This window comes from Indicator indicator, chromosome 28 (genome assembly GCF_027791375.1).
Source record: "Indicator indicator isolate 239-I01 chromosome 28, UM_Iind_1.1, whole genome shotgun sequence".
NCBI classification, from domain to species: Eukaryota; Metazoa; Chordata; class Aves; order Piciformes; family Indicatoridae; genus Indicator; species Indicator indicator.
In genome coordinates, this window is record NC_072037.1 from 12,001,858 (window position 1) to 12,024,277 (window position 22,420).

Here is a 22,420-nt window from a genome sequence, read left to right on the forward strand (position 1 = left end):
AACCAGGAAGATTTACTGCAGTGTTCTCTCAGGCCTGTCACCTCCAGCAGTCTTCATTCCTGGGCTGTTCTGAGCTTTGTTGTTGTGCCTTTCTGAGGTTATTTTTTGTGTGAACTTTGCTGCTGCTGCTCCTTGGCACGTTCCTGCCCGCCCCGCAGTAACCAGGGGTGTTTGCAGGGAAGCTGCTGGGCTCAGGGCTTGTCTGGGCTCTGGCTTTATGAAGTAGTAAATTTTCTGTTGCTTAATCTAATATTCTAGAGAAAAACAGGAGTGCAAGGAAAGGAGAAGGCTGCTTCACCTTCCAGAAGTGCTATTAGAGATCTTGATCTCGTTACAGCCTGTTCTCTGCTATTACTTGTGAGAACAGAGGCAGATGAGGAGCTTAAATCTCTTGCAGTCAGAAGGTACAAAGAAAGAGGCTCAACACCAGCAGACAGAAAGGAGTTGGAGAAAGGGAGGCAGAGCTTGTGCCCCCCACCTCCCCCACGATCAAACCTCAGCAGAGTGAGTTTAACCCTCATTAATTTGTGCTGGATGAGCCCAGCCCTGCCACCTGCCTCTGTGCTGCTCAAAACCTGCCCCAGCTTTGTGTTGCTCTTGGAGGTGACAATGTCTACACCCTGCACCTTCCCTCCTCTTCTCCTGGAATCAAAGAATTCATTGGGTTGGAAGAGACCCTCCAAGGTCATCTTGTCCAACCCCCCTGCAGCCAGCAGAGACATCTGCATCCTGATCAGGTTGCTCAGGGCCCCACCAAGGCTGACCTTGAATGTCCCCAGGTGTGAGACCAGACCCCCACCACTTCCCTGGGCAGCCTGTTCCGATGTCTCACCACTCTCATTGTGCAGAACCTCCTCCTGATACCCAACCTAAATCTGCCCTGCTCCAGCTTCAAACCATTGTCCCTTGTCCTATCCTTACAAATCCTTCTGAACAGTCCCTCCCCAGCCTTCCTGCAGGTCCTCTTCAGATATTGAAAGCTCTGAGGTCTCCCTGGAGACCATCCTCAACTCTTTCAGCCTGTCCTCATAGGAGAGGTGCTCCACCTCTCTGATACCTTTGTGGCCTCCTCTGGACCTCCTCTCCTTGTCCAAAGCAGAAGTTTACTGCCCTCCCTTCCATGGAGGTGGCTGATTTGGGGGCACTGTCCATGGATATGGCACATGCAGTGTGAGGCTGGAGGACAGCTGCAGCTCTGCACCTTTAGCTCCCAGCACACAGCCCCTTGAGCAGGATGGGCTGTAGGGACAGGAGCATGGAGAGACAGTGCTGGAACAGAACAGACATTGACAGAAGCTCTTGGAGCAGATCTCCACCCTGGCAAGGACACCAAACCTGGGACTGCCAGTGAAGGCTCAAGCCTGGAGCTCCTGGGCTGGCTCAGAGAGCTGCATGGAGCTGCTCACCAGGTAAGAAAAACAGCCAAGGGCTGAAAGAGCTGGAGGTGGGGAGGGGATATCTCCTCTCTTCTAATGTTAACTCCTGGCTTAGTAAATCTTTGGGCATGACAAAGTTGAAGCTGTTGTGTTTGTGGCATTCTTGTTCTGAAGGAGTGACACCATGGCTTGTCTCTGGTTTCTCCCCATGTCTTGGTTGGTGTGCTTGGTTCAGCTGCTTCCTCAGACTAGGGTATGTTTGTGAGTCTTAAATGAGCTGATCTTGTCTCTGTGAGCTCCATGTTGAAGCTCCAGGCTGGGTGCAGCTTTTTCTGCAAAGGTGCAGCATGGCACCAGCCCAGGGGGGAACTGCAATGGGGCTGGACAGCTGGTGTCCTCCTGGAGAAGCATCCCTGAACTACCCAGCCCTATCCTGCTGCAGGAGACAAAGCCTTTCCCCACAGGCCCAGCACTTCATGCCTCACTCAGGCTTTGTTCATTGTCTACAGTCAGTGGCCTAACCTAGGTTCAGCAAAGTAATTAGGAGGAATAATTAAGAGCTCTCAGTGAGGAGGCAAACTTCTCTCTCCCTCCCCTCTCCCTCATCAGGTGGTGCACCTTGGAAGTGACTCAGAAAACACAGGAGGACATTAAGAATCCAAAAATAAAGTCTTTACCTGTAATTAAGTGTGCACACAGAAAGGAAAACATGGGCCTCAAGCAGCCATTGATAGTTGCTTTACTGGAGGAGGATACACCAGCATCAAATGCTCATGGCAAAAGGTCCCTTGGAACTTGTGGTTCTTTTAGAACATTTAATCCAAACAAAAATAAGTCTCTACTAAAAAAAAATAACAAACCAACCCCAAAAAAAAAACCCCAAACAACCGAAAACCAACCCCAACAAACCAAGTCTTTGAACCCTACAGCAGATGGACAGAGACATGTGGAAGAGACACTGCCCTCCTCCTGGGCTGTGTCCCTGATGGCCTCCTGCACTCTCCAGAAGTGCAAGAAAGCAAATCCCAGCGCTGAGAATCCCAGGAACAGATGCAGCAGCTTGAGCTGGAGGCAACAGGAGGTGCGTGGCCAGGCTGATGGTGGGATGTGGGACATGGGACTGTGCAGCCAGGATGGACTAAAGTCCTCCCTCCCCTCCCTTCCCCTCCCCTCCCCTTCCCTTCCCCTGCCTGCTGGGTGTTGGCATGAGCAGCTCTTTTAAGACAGGACACTAAGAGGAGGGCAAATAAAAAGGACACCCCAGCCTATACCAAAGTAAAGAAAGGAGCAATAAAAAAATCCCCCCTCGGGAGGTGGCACTGCTGTCAGCAGGGCCCTGCTGGTCCCCTGCAGAGCGGGGAGGGAGAGCTGCTGCACGGAGGGAAGGACCTTGGGCTGCAGGGCCATGGCGCAGGTGCAGTCCCCATGCCGCTGCTCGGCAGCCAGCTCCGTGCTGTGGCCACCTCAGCTGCCACCAAGGACGGGTTCGTGGGCAGGAGTCGGGCCCTGCTTTCTGCTCACCTCTCTGCTTGGGAAGTGGCCCGAAAGACGTTGTGCAAGTCCTAGCGTGAAGGCAGGCGGAGGAGCTGGTGGGGAGAGAGCCACCAACCATTACCTTGGTCTCCCCGGGTCCCTCGGGTGAGGCGCCTGGGCTGGGCCCCTGCTCGGTGGCTTCAAAGATCCACCCAGGCACGCAGCTGGAGAGCCAGCACCGCCAGGAGGACAGCGCTGGGGCTGCCGCGGGCGCCGTAAGCACCGTCGCAGTCCTTCTTGTCGGCCTCGCAGCGAGACTGCTGGCACAGGACCCCCTTGAAGCCCACGGGGCAGATGCAGCGCTGGTTCTGGTAGCAGGTGCCCCCGTTCTGGCAGAGCAGCAGTTCGTCGTCGCAGACGTTGGCTGTGGGGTGGGAGTGAAGGAGCTGGGGGTTAAGCTGGGGGCTGTTAAACCTCGCCCCTGTCTGCAGCAGAAACCAGAAGCTTTTGGCTCTCTTCTCTATCTCCTAGGGGTTACAGCGTCCAACCTTCGGAGTGCCAGAGCAGTCCCAAGGCCAGAGGAACGTCGTGGAGGCTGCAAAACTGCAAGGTCACAGCTACCAAGTGGGCTTGGGAGGAACGGCTGGAGCCTGCTCACCCTCCACCCTGAGCACCCGAGGTGGAGACGCTGAACCTCCCTCTCCCGTCTGGCCTCATCTCCCAGCTGCAGCTGTCCCCGTGGCTCAGGTACTTACGGAAGCAGCCCTGTCTCCAGTAGTAGTTGGGCAAGCAGTCGTCACACTTGGGCCCCGTGGCTCCCTCCCTGCACTCACAGTAGCCGGTCTCGTTGCAGCGGTCGTGCATGGAGCCCATCTGGTTGCAGTTACATTCTGCCCAAAGACAGAGGCTGTCGGTGCCTGGGGGCTCTGTGCCCGGCAGCGCCCCCAGGCAGGTGTTGGGCACCTTGGAAAAGTCTGGCTGCAGCCTACAGGTGCTGGTCAGGCTTGATGGGGGCCCTCAGCAAGCTCACTGCAGGGGGGTTGGACAAGGTCAGAGGCTCACAGGATGTTAGGAGGAGAAGGGACCTGTGAAGGTCATTGAGTCCAACCCCCCTGCCAGAGCACAGGTTGCACAGGAACACATCCAAAGGGGGCTTGAAAGTCTCCAGAGAAGGAGACTTCTCCCTAGGCAGCCTGCTCCAGTGCTCTGTGACCCTCACAGTGAAGAAGTGATGAGTTTTGAGGGTCCCTTCCAACCTGATGTATTCTTCTGTGGTCTTGGGGGCCAAGGGGCTGGGGGTGGGCATGGTTGTGTGAGAGATCCCAACATTACAGCTGTGGGAGCAAAGGCTGTGCCTCTGTGGAGCTGAGCACCTGCTGGTGGACCAAAACATCTTGAATCAAGTGGGGAAGAGATTACTTGGGCTTTGTCTTCAGGGAAGAGAGGCCTTGGCAAGCCTCAGAGTTCATAATGGCTGCTGCCACTGGGGAGGATCACAGAATGGGAGAGGTTGGAAGGGACCTCTGGAGATAATCCAGTCTGACCTCCTCCCAGATCAGGATCACCTGGAGCAGATTGCACAGGATCACAATGTCCAAGCAAGTTTTAAATGAGTCCAGAGATGGAAACTCCACCATCTCTCTGGGCAGTTTGGTACTCGAGGAGCCTCAAAGAGGTTCAGGTTGGATATTAGGAAAAATGTCTTCCCAGAAAGGGGTATCAGGCACTGGAACAGGCTGCCCAGGGAGGTGGTGGAGGCACCATTCCTGGAGGAGTTTAAAAGGTGCATGAATGTGGTGCTGAGGGATGTGGTCCAGTGGTGGTGGCTCAGCAGCAGTGGTGGAATTGTGAGCTCCAGGTGAGCAGCTGGGCTTGATGATCTCAAAGGTCTCCTCTAACCTCAGCAGTTCTGTGATTCTCTGATCCAGTACTTGAAGAGGGCTACAGGAGAGCTGGAGAGGAATTGTTTCTAAGGGACTGTGGTGGTAGGACAAGGAGCAATGGTGTTGAACTAGAGCAGGGTGGATTCAGATTGGACATTAGGAAGAAGTTCTTTACTGTGAGGGTGTTGAGATACTGGAACAGGTTGCCCAGAGAAGTTGTGGACACCTCATCCCTGGAAGTGACCAGGCTGGATGAGGCTTTGAGCAGCCTGCTCTGGGTGAGCAGCTGGACCTGATGATCTCAAAGGTCTCTTCCCACCTCAGCAGTTGTATGGTTCCCTTCTAAGCTCCTCCTCACGTTTAGATGGGACTTCAGATGTTCAAGCTGGTGTCACTGGGCACCGCTGCAAAAAGCCTGGTCCCATCCTCCTGCCACCCACCCTGAGAGTATGGATCAGCACTGATCCTGCGGAGAAGGGCTGACCTGCAGCCCAGCCCCCAGGGGAGGTGCCGGCAGGGCTCTCACCTATGCAGACATTCTCGTCGTCCAGCTCGGCGGAGCTGTTGCGGTAGAAGCCCAGGCGGCAGTGCTGGCAGTGCTGGCCCCGGGTGTTGTGCTTGCAGCTGACGCAGGTCACCACGTTGAGGAAGTCGATGTAGCTGCAGCGGTTGGAGTGTCCGTAGCACTCGCAGTCTGCGGGGAGGAGCAGAGAGCTGAGCAGCCAGCCAGGAGCATCCTCCCCGGGGCTGGGCAGAGGAGAGGCTCTGGAGGTGGCTCCTGCTTGGGTGATATCATAGAGGAGACCACGAAGCTGATCAGAGGACTGGAGAACCTCTGCTGTGAGGACAGGCTGAGGGAGTTGGGGCTGTTCAGCCTGGAGAAGAGAAGGCTCCAGGGAGACCTTAGAGCTCCATTTCAGTATCTGAAGGGGGCTACAGAAGAGCTGGGGAGAGGCTGTTCAGAAGGGGCTGTGGGGATAGGATGAGGGCCAAGGAGGGTGGGAAGTGCCACCATCACTTTGTCAAGTTCTGCTTCTGTCGCCAGGGCTGACCTCAGGGCATGTGTTGGAAACCAGCCAGCAAGGTTCATTCCATAGCCAGAGCAGTTTGATTTTTTTCTCATGTTTGCTTTTTGTGGGCTGGAGACTACCCAGGAGTGTCAGACGTGGGCACTGGATCTGTCTGGGAGTTTAGAAGTGTAATACAGGAGGAAAGGAGGAACCTTAGCTACCTTGTGGCCCAGCTGACCTGCTCAGGAGATGTCCCAGCCAGCACAGGCAGGGGACAATGTGAGCAGAAATGGTGTTGGGCAGGTCTGAACTTCCCCAGCCTCTGAGGAAGAGGAGGAGGGAGGCTGGGACCTGAGGTTTGGTCCAAGCTTTAGCATTAAGCACGGAAGGATGGCAGAGGGATGGGAGGGAAGGCTGATGGGTGGCATGCACATGCAACTGGAGGGAGGAGACTTGTCTCAATGACATGATAGCCAGGGAAGGAGGAGCAGGGCAGAGGTTTCCCCACGGTTCACAGCTGCCTGAGGAGGAGCTGAGAGTCTAATCCTGACCCTCTGTGAAACACCTTCTGCCTCTTCAAGAGTTTCAGCTCAGATCCTTCTGGCTGCCGCAGTTCCCAGGAGTTGTTGCACCCTGGGGCTGCATTCCTACAACAGCTGACCATGGCTGGGACAGGCAAAACCATCTTCTTGCTGGAGGCTGCTGGCCCACATCACCTGGGTGAAGACCAGAAGCCCTGGAGCATCACTCTCCCTCCTCTTACCTTTATACCTTTCAACAGGAGCCACTGGGCCAGAGTCTGGTCTGAGCCGGATGAGTTTTGAGCTCTTTGAGGACGCTTAAGAAAAATCAGAGACACTTTTTCACACTGCTCAGCACCACTCTGGTCCTACCCTACCACAAGCAGCTCTGCCACCAGAACAATGCCAAGCCAAGTACAGCCACTCTGGCTGCATCTCTTCCTGCACCAGGCAGCTGGTAGCTGCTAAATTTCTCTTCTTCTCCCCTCCTCACGGCTGGGTGCACGAAGAGCTCCATGCACCACACAGAGCCAGGAGGAGCTACTCAGCCATCTCCCCATTGCACATGTTCACGGCACGAGTTGGGGTGCTCAGGACAAGGATCTACAGGTTCAGACAGCCTGGACCCCACATCTACTGGCCATGGCCTCAGCTCCATGGAGGTCCTGCCACCCTGCACCCAAAAAAAAAAAAAAAAAAGCTGCTAGAAGTGGAGCTAGGAAGACAAATGCTATGGAGCAGGTATCTGGCAGGGTTTGCTGCAGGGTCCTGCAGAGCACAGGCAGCTGCAGCCAGCTTTGTCCCACCAGCACCTACCTGGCTTCCTGCCGTGCCTCTTGCCTGCTGCTCGCCCTTTGCTCTTCGGAGCTGTTATGTGAGATGACAAAACACATCTGAGTGCTCTGGTGGGGACAGGGCTCCCAGGGACAACCCTGCATGCTTGCACTGGGACAGTTCCTCAGGGAATGTGGCTGTCCTGACCAGGATGGTGCCTCCTTGCAGTTGTGCCACCAGCCAGACCCCCATCCCACATGGGATGGCCAGGGTCAAGGCTGTTGTTGGGTGCTCAGAGGGTTTGGTGCTTTGGCAATCCCAGAGAGACCAAGGTTGAGCAGTGCTGAGGTCCCACAGGTCCCACCAGTGCTTGTGGTGCTTGCTTATCAATGTGGTGCTCAGGGAAGTGTTAGGTGGACATTGCCACCAGTGCTGGTCACATCCCCACAGTGACAGTGATGGCAGGAGGTGGCTCTCACCCCTAGGGCTCAGCCATGGTCAGGGCAGGTCCACTCCTGCTCCTGACACCATCGTTGTGGGTACTCAACAGAGGAACTGGGGACTGTTGTCCCTGCTTTGAGGGAAGTGGAGCAGCCTAGAGGGGAAGGAGCCCCACACCTCTGCTTGGGTGGATGCTGCAGGGGGCCTTGGGGGCCATAGCCCTGTGCAGGAGCCCCCACAGTTGTGCCTATCCCTCCTGAAGAGAGGACCATGGCTATGAGGAAGGTCCATGGTGTGTTGGGAGCAGAGTGATCTGCTGAGGCTTGGTCCTGTTGGGCCAAAGCAGCCAACTGGTGCAATCAGTCTTGGCTGGAGAAGGGTGAATGCCTCTTGCCTCGTGGCAGGAAACCCCTTCTGAAAGTCACTGAGGTCTCCATGGGCTCTCCTGGGGCCCTGCAGCTGTCCCAGCCCCAAATACACCTCCAAAAGCATCTCCCTGGGGCTGGATGAGCAGAGCTGACCTGAGGTGGAGCTTTGAGCAGGAAAGCAGATTGTACCCTGGTGTGGGTCATGCTGAGGACAGGGGGCTTGACCTGGCCTAAGGAGAACAGTGTCCTGCCCACCCTTGGACATGGCCTTACCTCGAATGTTCTCAGGAGGGTTTGGTGGCTTCGGCTTGGGCTGAAGAGCTGCTGGGTTTGGTGGGCTCTGGACAGCTTATGGCAGCACCAGTTGGAGAGAACATCAGGCTGAGCACAGGTCCCCTGCTCTACTGCTTGTAAGGGTGACAAAGGGACACTGGAAGCTCTAGGCAGCTGTCTAGGGTGGTTTGGTGGAGACAGAGCTGGTTGTTGAAGATGTACCGAAGCAGGAAGGAGACAAAGCCTCCTGGGATTTAGAGTCTCTGAGTGTGGAGAGAGACAGAAAAGTTCTGTCCTGAGGGAAGATCTGGGAGCTGCTGGGTGGGCCAGTCAGTTGGCAGGTGGTCATCACATTGTCCAAGCACTGAGAGGAGCTACACCTGCAGACCACTGAGCCCCCCTTGCTCAGCACAGGCTGCCAGCATCACCTGGCACTGGTACCCATGGTGCAGGCTGATCCCTCCATGCTGCATCAGGTGCAGATTTGTCTCTCTGTGGCCAGAGACAGGCCCCAGAGCACCACAACTCCAAAAAGCCTCAACTTCAGACTTTGTGCTCCCCAGCTGAGCATTTCCAAGCAGTGGGCTGAAAGCTGGGCCCAGTTCAGCAGCTCTGTTCTGCACTGGAAGGGATGCTAAAGCCTACAGCTGGAGCAAGCTACAGCAGCTGGGATGGGAAATGGGAGCTGAGCACTGCTGAAGGGTGTGTGCTGATGGGAACCACGAGGAGGGGAAACCTCAGCCTCAACAGCCAGCATGGAGCCTCTTGAGGTTCCCACCAGGAGCAGCTCACCTTAGGCAGAAGCAAGGAGAGACAAGAGAAGACATCCAAGCTACAAACCACACAGCCCTATCTGTTTACAAAGTTCTCTGCTCTACAAGCAAGCTGAGGTCCCAGGAGGTGCTGGGGTTTCCATGATCCTCTCTGTTCACCCCAGCAGCAAGCTGTGAACATTCTCTTCTACCAGTTCCCATCCTCCTCTCTCGTGCACACAACTGAACCCTGAGGCTCCTCCAGCCTCACCACGTTCCCAGAGCGTGTTGGGCACAGGCACACCTGGAGCTTTTTTCCCAGGTGGGAGGAAGAGAGAGAAACATGGAAAAGGGAGAGGGGGAGGGAGGAACTAAAACTTTTGAGTACTGGGAGCTGCTGCTGGCTGGCAGGACCAGCTCAGCCATGTGTCTCCTACCTTCTGCTCCTGGGCCAGCCTTGCCCACTTGCAGGGGGGCAGCTGCCGACAAGCTGGTGAAGTCTTGAAGCCATCAAAGGGGAAAAGTTTGTTACTGGTTGTGCTGGGAGAGTTGGGAAGCAGTGAGGAGCTAGTGGAGGGAGCAGCTCATAGCTGAGGGGCCTGGACCACCTCTGTGAGGAGGAAAGGCTGAGAGCCCTGGGGCTGGTGAGTCTGGAGAAGAGCAGCTCCAGAGGACATCTGAGCAATGCTCAGCAAGAGCTGAAGAGGCTGGGGCCAGACTCTTGTCAGTGGTGCCCAGGGACAGGATAAGGAGCAATGGACACAAACTGGAACCCAGGAGGTTCCACCTGAACAGGAGGAGAAGCTTGTTTGGTGTGAGGGTGCTGGAGCCTTGGAGCAGGCTGCCCAGAGAGGTTGTGGAGTTTCCTCCTCTGGAGAGATCCAGAGATTCTCTGGGTGTGGCACTCTGGGCCATGGTTTAGTGGCCAGGATGGTGTTGGCTTGATGGTTGGGTTCAATCTTAGAGGTCTGTTCCCACCACTACAATTCTGTGGCTCTAAGAAATGGTTGGATCCTCTGATTTCCCTACACACCCTCACCCCTACTGCCTCCGTGCCCCTTCCCCATCTCCTCAACGTGGGTAACAATCCTCAGGCTGGAAAAACAAAGCAGGGGGATCACCATTTTAAAAAGCCACATTATTAATTTGAAGCTGCAGTTGGGTAACATAAGGAGGAGGAGGGAAAAAAAAAAGAAAGAAAGAAAAGGGATAAAAAAAAAAAATGCTCTCAATCCTTGCCAAGTTTGAAAGGACAAACCCGAGGAGGAGAGAAATGAGATTCCCAACCTCATCAGGGGGATGATAAACAATGCAGAAGGGGAAAAAAAAAAGAAGAGGAGAAGATGATGAAAATATATATAATTTTTTCTTTTTTAATGACAGGCTGGAAGAGAAGGTGATAGACATTGTCCTTTTCAGCTGGAAAGTGGAAGCCAATTGATATTAATCCTGTGATAAAGAGAATAAGAAAAAAAAAACCAAAAACCTAAAAAACAACCCCCCCAAATCTAAAACCCCTGTGCAAATTGGCAAGGGTTTAATTAGAGTCACAATAAAAAGCAGCCCTGGAGGCATTTTTGCTTTTTAGTCATTCCCAAACACCTCCTCTCTGCTGCCTTTACACAAGCCAGGAAAATTATTAATGCTCATTACCCTGAGGACCTTTTCCCTTCTAGCTCTGGGACATTCATGGCCAGGTTTGTGTCTGGGGAGGGGGAAGAGAGATGGTTTCACCCCTACCAGATCCAGGTGGCAATCCCTGGGCAGCTCTTCTCTTGGGGGGGACCCTGCTGGCAGTTGCTGGTTTGGTGGATTTCAGGATGGGGAGGGAGGAGTGGAATGAACTGAAGCAAGAATTTTTGTTTTATAGCAAAAACCATTGGGGCAAAGAGTGGTGGAGTAGTGGGGATGGCCCCTGGCAAAGTCCTTCTTGCACCTTTCTGCAGACCTCACAATGTTCTGAACCAGGGAGCAGGGCACTGGGGGGGTGTTTGTTTTTCCCAGGGGTGAAGTGGGAACTGGTGAAAAGGCTCACAGACCAAGGGGGTTGGGGGGAGGGGAGGGGGAGAATGGAAGCAGGAGGGGAGAAAAAAAGAAGAAGAAAGCTGAGGGAGTTTTTTGTTTTGGTTTGGGTTTTTTTGCTTATTTTGAACGTGGGAACAATGTAACAAATGGCAAGGAAGAAGCTGACAGCCGTCAGGAAGGTTTTGAAATAACAGAAGTGAAGAATGCAGAAGAGAATGGCACTGGATTCAGTCTCCTTTGGGAGACTTTCTGATTCCCCTTCCTTCTACCCACTTTGGCAGCCCCAGCTGCCTGCAGACCACAGGCTGTGCCCATCAGCTCCTTCTGCTCCCCCCTCCTCTCACCACACAACAAGTGACCAGGCACAGAAGCATCCTACAGACACCACCACAGGTCTACCCCGACCACAGCAAACCCCAGGAGCAGCCAAAGGAAGCAGATGTCCAGCAGGTCCACAGCACCCAGAGACAACCCAAATCTAATCTACTGCTCTAGGCTGTGTGCTGCTTGCTCTCTGCCTTGCTGCTACCCACTAGAGGCAGGAGGAGAAGGGCAGAAATGGGTCTGCCTTTAAATACCTGAGGTGTTCTGTGTTTCTCTGGTGGGCACAGAGGCAGTGGACTCAGAAGGTGATGGTCTGATGATGCTTGCTGATGGTGGGAAGCAGAAATTCAGAAGGCAGAAGACCACAGAAATTAGAGGTGAGGGAGCAGAGGGATGGGGCAGGGCTCTAAGCAGGAGGGTTTGGTTCAAGGTCTTGGCTGAGCTGGCTTGAAAGCAAGGAGAGACTTGATCAATGCTTCTAAACTCAGGAGGGAGGTAAGGACACAGAATCTGCTCCCATCTGGGCTCTGCTCCATCTCGGGGTTATTGTGTCTCCTGCAAACTGGCAGCTTCCCAGGAGCTCAGGGTCACCTCTTGGGTTCCCCTTGAGGTCCCAAGGAGTTGGGGTCACAATCCCTTGGGGCTGTCACAGCATTCAAAGAGATGCTTTGCACTGGGCAGGACCAGAGGTGGAGGAACATCTCTGGTCAAAAGCAGATCAGAACTGGGCTGTGCCTTAATTCCTTGTTGCTTCTTGCAGGCACACAATGGTCCTCTGGCATCAAGGCCAGCCTGCCTCCACGGGAAGAGAGCAGGGCCCTGAGCTGCTGGGTGCCCCTCACTACTTTCTCATTTGTTGCAGCCCCTCCAGGGATTGTCTCCATCCCCAGGAACACCGTTCTGGGCTGGACCCTGGCTCTGCAGAAACATGGATGGGGTCTGGATGAGGATGAGGAGCTCTAAGCTGTGAGCTGTGGCAGCTGGACTGGACTGGGACTCATTTATTTATTTTGTGCCTTGCCAGCAGTTAATGAAAGCATTACAAAAACATCTTCTCTGCCCAGGAAGCAGGTTTGGGAGAAGGAAAACATGCCCCACGTGGTGCATGACGTCTGCCAGGTCCCTCAGAGCAGTTTGGCAGGAGCCCATCCCCCTCCCCAGCACCCAACCCCACACAAATGCCATCCTGCCCACCCCAGATGTATGACACAAGTGAGGCAAAAACCACAGAAGATCAGCACTGAACACACCACCCACAGGGACACAGCACTGCCAAGAAGACCTCAGCTGCTGCTATGGCTGAGCATGGATAAAAATCAGCTGACCCCAGGAGCCTGGGGAAGGTGTGGAGCAGCTCCCCTGGCCCTGCTGGGGCCGAGGTGGTGCTGAGAGCTCTGGGGCAGGGCTGGGGGATGAAACTTCTCCTGCACATGGGCAACAGGGTCCTGGGTGAGGAGCACTTCTTGGCAGGTCAGAGACCTGCCATCAGGGTCACTCCAGCTCCTTGGAAGCTGGAGCTAAAGCCTTCTCTGCCTGAGGAGCTGCTCCAGCAGGGCACCTCCATGGATATATCTCTATTTGCATAAACATGCAATCAAGTTTCCTCATCCCTTTGACTGGCTTCTGGCAGCTCCCCCAGACAGACTGTTACTAACATGCTGTGGGTGTAAAACGTCCTCCTGGGAAATATCAGGCCCCAAAAGCATGGGGAGGAGGGGGGGAGGGGCTTCGTGTATAATTCCCCCATGAGAAGCTTAAAAAAAAAACAAACGTCCTGCTGTTAAATTTGATCTGCTCATTTCCAACAGAAAGGAGAAAATGTTGTCTCCTTCACGGGGGGAGGGAAGGAGGAACCCCTCCTGGAGAAAGGACAAAAGTTTCTCTCTGTGGGGGGGATTTTAGGGATTAGGGAAGGATGTTTCTGGAGCTCCAGCCTTGCTTGCTGCCTGCCTGCTTGCACAGCAGCTGCCTGGGGAATGCTCTGCCCTCCAAAAACTGCCCTTGGAGGTGCAGCCAACCTGAGTTCCAACCTTGAGTCTGGCCACAGGGACTTGCGCAGGGTTGGAAGAGCTGACAAGGACAGAGGCAGCTCCTCCCTTGACCCTGCAGCCCATCCCTGGCATGGGAGAAGCTCTGACTCTGGTGGCAAGTGGCAGGAGGTGGCTGCTTGCCTGCCAAGGCAGCTGCTCTGCCCTGGGAAAGTCCAAGTGAGAGACAGATGGGGCAGAGCAGCACCCAGCCTTCCTCACCCTGCTCTGGGAGCAGCACCCAGCCTTCCTCACCCTGCTCTGGGAGCAGCACCCAGCCTTCCTCACCCTGCTCTGGGAGCAGCACCCAGCAAGTACAGCAGGAACAACTCTCCTGCCTGCTCTGAAATCTCCTGTGGCAGTCAGGGATGCAGCAGGACAGGTACAATTCCCCTCTCCCCCCAGCCAGGCAAGCCTGGGCATGTGGTTTACTGTTCTGGTGGGACAGTAAAGCCTTCCTTGCTTCCCTGCCTTGTGGTGGGGCTGTAAGAGACCCTCTCGTGTCAGCCCTGAGCAGGACAACCTTGCCAAGTGGCTTCTAGGAGAGATGGATTCTGAAAAGCTTCTCTTTCTAAAACCCTCCAGACTGAGAGGGACAAGGGGAAGTATTTCTTCCCCCACATGCAGTCCTGGCTCCACTCCTTGCTGCCCTGCTGAGCACAGTGAGAGCAGGGTGAGATCAGCCATGCCAGCCCACGGCACAGCTGGCTCTTGGCTTTGAGGTGGACTTGCTCCTAGCTCGTGCTACAGGTGTCAAATGCCCTTGGACTGCAGAGAGAAGAGCAAACCAGGGCTGCCCAGGGGCTGGGGGTGGGTGAACAGAGGCTGATTTTTATCCATGTCCCTTTATCATCCTACAGAGCAGACAACCAAAGCCACCGACATCGGAGGAGCCAGGATGGGAAGAAGCTGCGAAGGAGGAGCCTGCCCACAGAGTCCTGTCCCTCTGGGCAAGGCAGGGAGCATGGCACCCACCTGGCTGGGGGGTGCTGGTGGCAGGTAGAGGGGTGCTGGTGGTGGTGGTGGTTGTGGTGGTTGTGGTTTTTGCAGTGGTGGTTTTGGAGGTGATGACCCTCTGCGGTTTGTCGAATGCTAGCAAGCAAAGAGGAGAGGTGGGAGGCACTCACTGGGGGGTGGGGAGGAGGACTGGAAGGCTTCCTTGGCAGCTTGCACAGCAGTGAGGCTGCTGCTGGGGCTGGGGCTGAACTGGTGACCGATTTCTGGGCTTGGTGACAAGTGGGGCAGTGGAGGGGATTAGGGCTGTGCTGGCTGCGTGACGCTGTGTGTGTGTGTGTGTGCAGGGCTGGGGGCTGGTTCAGCTGACTCTGCAGGGGCAGATATTGGCTTAAAGACTTACAGCTCCCTCAGAAATTAATTGCCAATTAAGGTGGAAGGGGGAAACGAAAGCAGAGATGGGGGGGAAAGGTGTGTGTGGGGGGGTGAAGGTGCTGGGAGCTGGATATGCACCACCTGATGTCTACATGCCCCCTGGCACAGCCCTGCCTACCCCAGCTCTGCAGACATCAGCAGTGCCTTCTGCCACCCCACAGGCAGCACCCCACCCAGCACCACCAGCCCCACCCAGCACCACCAACCCCACCCAGCCCCACCAGCCCCACCCCACCCCCCTGGCCTCTGTCATTTGCCACCACCCCCTTCATCCATAGAGTCACAGAAGGGGCTGGCTTGGAAGGGATGATCCAGTTCCAACCCTCTGCCATGGGCAGGGTCACCTCTTGAGCCCAGGTTGCTCAAAACCTCACCCAAGCTGTCCTTGAACACCTGCAGGGAGGGGACATCCACAACCTCCCTGGGCAGCCTGTGTCCCCCCCACCCTTTCTGTACTCAGCAGGACACACGAAGTGCTGGCTGAAGGGCAGGAAGCTCCCTGGAGCTGGGTGTGGTGCCCATCACAGCACAGTCCCCACCACAGTACAGTCACCACCACAACCTGAGCTAACACAACCTCTGGAACACAAATTCCTCCTTAAGTCACACCTGCTGCCCTCCTGTCCTTGTTTGTCCCACTGCTTCATGCAGATTATGCTGCTTAATTTCATAATAGCCCTGAGCTAGTTTAAATACTTAATTTAGGTCACTTCTAGTCTCCTGTGCAGGATAAATAATCTCTCCTTAACTGGCCCCAGACACAAATCCCTCCTGTCCACACCTCCTGTACATTGCTCCCAGCACCCCCCCCAGCAGGAAATTTTGATGGGAAAGAGTTTCCATACATAAACATAAAAGCAGCCTTGGGGATGCTGAGCTCTGTCAAGGGGGAGAAAAAAAAAAAAGAGTTATCAAGATGGTTTTGACCAGAAAAGCAAAGAATATGTTGGACTTGCAAAGCATTTCATAATTTTGATCCTAAATTACTGAAGGGAGGGGGTTTAGTTTTTAGCTGAAAGGTTTAACTATCTAAATTTCTCTGCTTACCATCCCAGTGGGCTCCACCAGCTCGCAAACCCTACCCTCCACTTCTCACTGAGGTGCCTTTTGCCCCCTAATTGCATTTCTCCCATCCTATTTGCTCCCTCCCTGGCAGTGTTCAAGGCCAGGCTGGATGAGGCTTTGAGCAACCTGAGCTAGTTGAGAGGCTTCCCTACCCATGGCAGGGAGGTTGGAGCAGATGCTCCCTGAGGCCCCTTCCGACCTCTAAGCCATGTTCTGATTCCATTTCTCCTCCAGTTCTTTGCCTGCAAACCCAGGAACTCCTTCCTCACCCTGCTCACAGGTTTGTTTCTTCTGTAGGGGAATTCCAAGCCCTAACATCCAACCCCCAGCCTCTGCTTACCCAAAACTCAGAGCTCTTTGATATCCAACTATCTCCAGCTTTGTTAGATAAGGAGTCCTAGCACAGCATCAGCCTTGCAGGAGCAAATCCCTGCTGAGCTCTGCTCTCTTCCCAGCCATCAGTTTGTGTGGCTCCACACCAGCCTGCAGGTCTGCTGCACCTTCTCCATGCTTGGCCTTTGCTTTCTTCTATCCATAGCCCAAGGTGACCCATGCTGGATGCTACACCAAATAATTCAAACCCAGCTCCTGCTCAGAGCAGGATTCTGCAGGCCTGGGGGAGGAAGGGGGTTTGGGGGGTAGAGGTTCACAGCCAGTGCTGGTGGGTTTGAAGAGGCTTTTTTTGTTTCCTTTCCAGCTGCCATCCTAATGAAACCTCATGGGGGGGAAACCATGCCAGAGGAGGAGGCAAAATGAGGCTGCTGAAGTCACAGGAAGAAAAGGTAAGACTCTTTGACAGGGCAGAAAATGAGACATGATTAGGGAAGACTTATGGCCTGGGAAATGACAATGGGGAGGAAAAAGAAGCATTCCTCTGCCTTAGTGACATCCACAAGGATCATGCACCGAGGCGGGGGGGAAAGCCCCAACAGTTCAGTTTGGTTTTTACTTACTGCCAAAGGCTGAACCTGCAGCTGCACCTGTGGAAAAAAAAACAAAACAAAACAAGAGAAGCCAAGTCACCAGGAGCAGGACACCACCAGCTCTGATACAAGCAGCAGAAGAGCAAAGAGCCACACGAGGTGGGGACCAAGCAGCAATTCATCTGCAGGGGTCTCAGCCTGCTGCAGCATCTCGAAAGCTGCTGTTGCCAAAGCACAGAGCTGGCCAGACAGTGCTGTCTGGGGCCCAGGCACCCCAAGCCTTTCACCTGGGGAAGAACAACCATGTGGTCCTTGCTGAGGGGTTGTTCTGTCAACCATTTCCTTGAGCTGCTCTTAAAACCCAGCAAAGCTGTGCAGACTGCTGAGGTTCCCTGGGCTAAGCACCCAGTGTAGGGTCTGAACCAGCTTGTAGCCCCTGGAGAAGTCCTCAGTGGGCAGGAAGGGTTGTCCCCACTGCAGCACTCACTCAGCAGGACACTGCAAAGCCACCAGCTTCAAACCCACCAGCTGGAAGGCCATCCAAGGACCACCTTCTGGCTTTCAGCACCCAGGAGGCTGATGGCCAAGGTCCTCTCAGCAGTAACAAATGGATGGATCATGGAAATGGTCAGCTTTGCATGAACAGAAAGCACAGGACCACAGAGTGCTGGGGGTTGGAAGAGACCTCTGGAGATCAGTGAGTCCAACCTTCTGCTAAAGCAGGGCCACCTAGAGCAGGTTGCCCAGGATCACAATGTCCAGGTGGGTTTTGAAGGTCTCCAAGGAGCAGTGATGGCAGAGGAAGGGCCAGCAAGAGGAGAGGGCTTCAGAGAACTGCCTCTGTTGTAGGGGAAGAGGATCTTGGTGGAGGAATCTTGGTGGAGGAAGGAGGAAGCAACAGAGAGAGAGAGTTGGGGCTGGGAGGAGGAAGAAGACTGGCAGATGGGAAGGAAGATGAATGGGAGAAGAAAGAGCAGAGGAGAAAGAGAAATAGGAAGAGACACAAGGACTGGAGAGGAGGGGAAGGGAGAGAACAGCATGTCTGTGCCTGTCAGCACCAGGAACTCTCCCAGGCTCCTTTGAAGCAGTGCAGCCGCTGGGTGGGAGCTGACAGCCTCCCTGCCTTTCAAAGAACCTGCTCCTCTCCCAGCCCTGGCACACACAAAACATTCCCATCACGGCCTTCTGAGACTGACTTTCAGCTTTGATCATCCTAAAGCACATAAATCTTTCAAAAAATTTGTGTGGGGGATGGGGAGGGAGAGGAAGGATTCTCTTTGGTGATGCTGAAAGCTGCTGCTGCTGGAGTAGCTCTCTGCCCGTTCACCAAGGCTGCTAACATGGACTGGCCACAAAGCCAGGAGGACCTGGCCCAGCTCTGATGTTTCCTGCCCCAGTTCCCCCTGCCTGGGAGGTGGTGGGCAGCATCCTTCATCTCTCCTGCACCCCTTAGCTGCTGCCAGTGCCTCGCTGCAGCAGGCGATTGGAGGAGGCTGGAGCTGCGCAGATGGATGGCAGAGCCTCCAGAACGGCGTCCAGGAAAGCCATCCAGAAAGCAACCTGCACTCCTGCTGCTCAGCAGTGCCAGCCCTGAGCCCTGCACCTGCTTGCCAGCCACTGCTCTGCTGTGCCTGGAGGATGTCTTCTTCCAAGGACTGCCACTTGCACCGCCACAAAGCTATGGAACTGTCTTGGCCCAAGGTCGTTCGTCCTGGTCCTGGCCATCCTTGGGACTCATCACTCACCTGCCAGCAGGCAGCAAATCAGCTCTGAGCCCACCCAAATCCTTTCTCATGGCTCTGTGTACCAAAACATAGCTACAACACCACCATGAATGTCCCAGGCTTGGGGCACAGTGACTGGACAGATGCCCAGCAGAGAAAGATCTGATGGTGCTGATCAGCAGCAGCTGAAGATGAGCCAGGGGGTCCCCAGGTGGCCAACGAGGCCAACAGCATCCTGGCCTGGATCAGCAATAGTGTGGCCAGCAGGAGCAGGGCAGGGATTGCCCCCCTGGACTCAGCACTGGTAAGGCCACACCATGAATGCTGGGTTCAGTTTTGGGCTCCTCACTCCAAGAAGGTCATTGAGGAGCTGGATCAGGCCCAGAGAAGGGCAACAAAGCTGGGAAAGGGTCTGGAGAAGAGGGCTGGGGAGGAGCAGCTGAGGCAACTGGAGTCTGGAGATGAGGAAATTGAGGGGAGAGCTTCTGGCTCTCTACAGTCTCCTGAAAGGAGGCTGAAGGCAGGTGGGGTTGGTCTCTTCTCCAAGGCAGGAAGTGATGGGACAATAGGAAATGGCTTCAAGTTGCACCAGGGGAACTTTAGGTTGGATATGAGAAGGAACTTCTTGACTGAAAGGGTTCTCAAGGACTGGCACAGGCTGCTCAGGGAGGTGGTTGAGTCTCCATCCCTGGAGGGGTTTAAAAGAGGCAGAGATGTGGTGCTGAGGGCATGGCTAAACACCAGCCTTGGTAGAGTTAGGGGGTGGCTGGACTGGGTGATCCCAAAGGGCTTTTCCAACTGAACCAATTCTGTGATTCTCTTGCAAACACTGAGCATCCCGCCCTGGTTTGAGGTGGAGAAGGAAGGCTGAGGTCCAGCCCCTTTCCTGGGTGCTGTGCAGCCCAGGATGGGAGCAGGGCCAGGGCCAGCTGGCTGCAGGTTACTTACATGCATTGGGGGAGCCGTTGGGGAGGGGCAGGTAGGAGCCTGCTCGCCAGGACCTGGAGCGAAAGTTCTTCTTGCACTTGCCACAGTCCTGCCCCGTGGTGTTGTGCTCACACTCACACTGCAGGCTGCCCTCTCTGAAGGTGCACAGGTTGGCATGGAGGTTGCACTTACACCTGCAAGAGGAAGACAGGAGAAGAGCTCTCAGGGACTGCTGCTGCTCCTCCTCACCCAAGGTGCTGGCCCTGTGAGGTGAAGCTGTCTGGGTTCCCCCTTTCCTGATCCTCGTTCTCCACCCACTCAGCTGTTTCCCCCAGGTTTCTGCAGGGGTTGGGGTTGTGATCATAGCATGGGTTGGGTTGGAAGGGCCTTTAAAGATCATCTAGTTCCAACCCCTCTGCCATGGGCAGGGACACCTTCCATTAGTGTCCAGCCTGGCCTTGGACACCTCCAGGGAGGGGACATGATGCCCTCATCCTCACCCAAGGTGGATCTCCAGTCTCTGCTCCAAGATGAGAGCTACTTTCCTCCCACCAGCTGACTGCAGGGGCACAACCCCTTTAGTGCTAATTCCACATCTCCAGCTGAGGCTCCAGGAAGGATCCCTCACAGCTTCTTTTTTTTTTTTTTCTTTCAGGAACCTGAGTGACAGCTCAGATGGAGGCACTTCCCTGGTGGCACAGAGGACAGTCCCAGGCTCTAGGAGGAGGAGCATGGCTGACAGTGGTAGGACTCAGCCACTTGACCCCCCCCACACACATACACAGAGCTAAAGTCAAGAGAGTTTCCTCCCCCAGTGTGAAGCTGCTCAGCACAAAGCCTTTTCCCCACGCACAGCCCCAGCCTGCTGCCACCACAGTGAGCCAGGGAGCAAGCCACCAGCAGGAGTTGCCTTTTGCATCCCCACCTCAGCAGAGGAGGCAACAGCAAAAAGCATGACTCAGCAGTCTGCAAACATTAACAAACTTTTAATGAGCTGCAGTGCAGCACACAGGGAATAATTAGCTCTGTGCACAAGAATTCCTCTTGCTCAGGCTCTGGAGGGGGCTGGTGCGGAGCACAGAGCCTGAGCCCATCACTCACACCTGGCTCTGGTGACTCTTGGGCCATCAGGCAGAGACTTTGGGGACCAAACCCTCTCCTTTCATTCCAGACAGGAGATCCTGAGCACAGCTCATTGTGCTTTCACTGCTCTCTGTCATTATTTCTACTCTCAGCAGCAGAACCATTAGGACCCAGTGATGGCTGTGCCCTCTGGGAGCAGGTTCTGGCCAGGCAGCACTCAGTAGTTCTACAGAATCATAGAGTGGGTTGGGATGGAAGGAACCTTGAAGACCATCCAGTTCCAACCCCCTGCCATGGGCAGGGACACCTCCCACTAGCTCAGGTTGCTCAAGGCCTCATCCAGCCTAGTCTTGGACTCTTCCAGGTATGAGATGTCCACAAGTCCTCTGGGCAACCTGTTCCAGTGTCTCTCTACCCTCCTAGCAAAGAACTTCTCCCTAATGTCCAATCTAAATCTACCCTGCTCTAGTTTCAAACCACTGCACCTTGTCCTATCCCCACAGGCTCTTACAAACAGTCCCTTTACAGCTCTCCTGTAGTCCTTTTCACATCCCAGAAGGCTGCTCTGATGTCTCCCCAGAGCCTTCTCTTCTCCAGGCTGAACAACCTCTTCCCTCAGCCTGTCCTTACCAGAGGTGTGCTCCAGACTTCTGATCATCTTTGTGGCCCTCCCAGGGCTGATTGCATGAGAGAGGCAGAGCTGAAGGACACAAACCTCTTGCAGAGCAGAGGGAACATGACCTGCAGCTTCCTGTGCTCTGTCTGCACTGGCAGAAACAGCCTGAATCAGGCTGGGAACTGCAAGCTGGGTCCTTCCCAGCTGCTGGTGCTGTCAGTTCCTGGGGACTTTTCCCATGGGACCTGCAGAGTTGCTCCCCAGCTGCCTGCCTGACCTGCTGAGGCCACCTTTGCTGTGCTGCTCCTCACACATGGCTGGCTGAGCTGACCTCACCTATGATTTTTTTTTTTCTCCCCTCCTCCTCCTCCTCCTTGCCCTTAATTCCAGCAAACCCTGCTCGGAGGCTGAGCATAAGCTGATGAACAGTTCCTCTCCCCACCTCCCAACCCTGCCCTGGCTCTGCCCAAGCAGAGGAGGGAATTTTGCAGTCTCCAGGAGGGAGGAAGGAGGAAACTGTGGTCGGTGGAGCAGAGGGAGACAGACTCAGCATGCTCCACTTGAACCTGTGTCAGCGGGAGCTGGAGGTGCTGCGTCACGGCTGACAGCACCAACAGCTCCCAGCCCTGGATCCCAGTGCCCAGGGAAGGAGCAGCTCTGCCTGGTCCCCCCACAGCAGGGATGCTGAGCCAGTCCATGGCCCCCCTGCCTCTGGTGGGGAAGGATTTTGGCCGAGCCCTTTGGCAGAGGTGCTGCCCAGCCGCAGGGTGCCGGAGCTGGACTCTGAATTATTCAGTGTCCACACGGCCTGGCCTCCTTCTCTCGCTTCAAAACAAGCAGGCAGAGGAAAGCAGGCAAGAGAAGAGGGTTAAAGCAGGTCAAAGCCTCACTGCTGCCACTCGGGGCTCAGCCTGAAGAAGAGCAACAGCTTCTAGGAGCTGCAGCTCTGCTTCTTCTTACCTCGGGTGGGAGCCAGCTCCAGAGCACAGCTCTTAAAACCCAGCAGAGGAGGAGCTGGAGAGTCCCAGAGGAGCAGGGACATGAAATATGGAACTGGAATAGGTTGGTGTTAGAAGTGCTTGCCCAGAGATGTGGTTGAGGCCCCATCCCTGGAGACATTCAAGGTCAAACTCGATGTGGCCCTGAGCAACCTGATCTAGTTGGAGATGTCCCTGCTGACTGCAGGGGGGTTGGATAAGATGACCTTGGAGGATCCCTTCCAACCCAATGCAATCTGTGACTCCCCTGCCCAAGCCTGGGTCACTTCTGTTCCTCACTGCTCAGCCCTTTGCCACTGTGCAAAAGTTTCATTCTCCAAAGGATCAATTTCAGCAGGGAATTGCTTTCTGGATCTGACCTTTGAGGATCATCAATCCAAGCAGAGAAGCATAACCCCAGCAGGCTGACCCTGGGCACAGCATCCCCAGCCCAATCAATCAGGCTGCA

The 22,420-nt window shown here is 54.9% G+C and overlaps 1 protein-coding gene across 1 annotated transcript in view; it reads right to left on the reverse strand.

Annotated features, from left to right (window-relative positions):
• Positions 1-3,049: 3,049 nt before the first annotated feature.
• The window catches only part of NTNG2 (netrin G2), a 45,351-nt gene continuing 25,980 nt past the window's right edge, over positions 3,050-22,420 (reverse strand). The window contains exons 3-7 of the mRNA XM_054393442.1: positions 19,297-19,469; positions 16,655-16,681; positions 5,259-5,426; positions 3,605-3,739; positions 3,050-3,273 (exon numbers count right to left, since the gene is read on the reverse strand). Of these exons, the coding sequence (XP_054249417.1) occupies positions 3,050-3,273; positions 3,605-3,739; positions 5,259-5,426; positions 16,655-16,681; positions 19,297-19,469 (727 nt within the window). The remainder of the gene's footprint in view (positions 3,274-3,604; positions 3,740-5,258; positions 5,427-16,654; positions 16,682-19,296; positions 19,470-22,420) is intronic.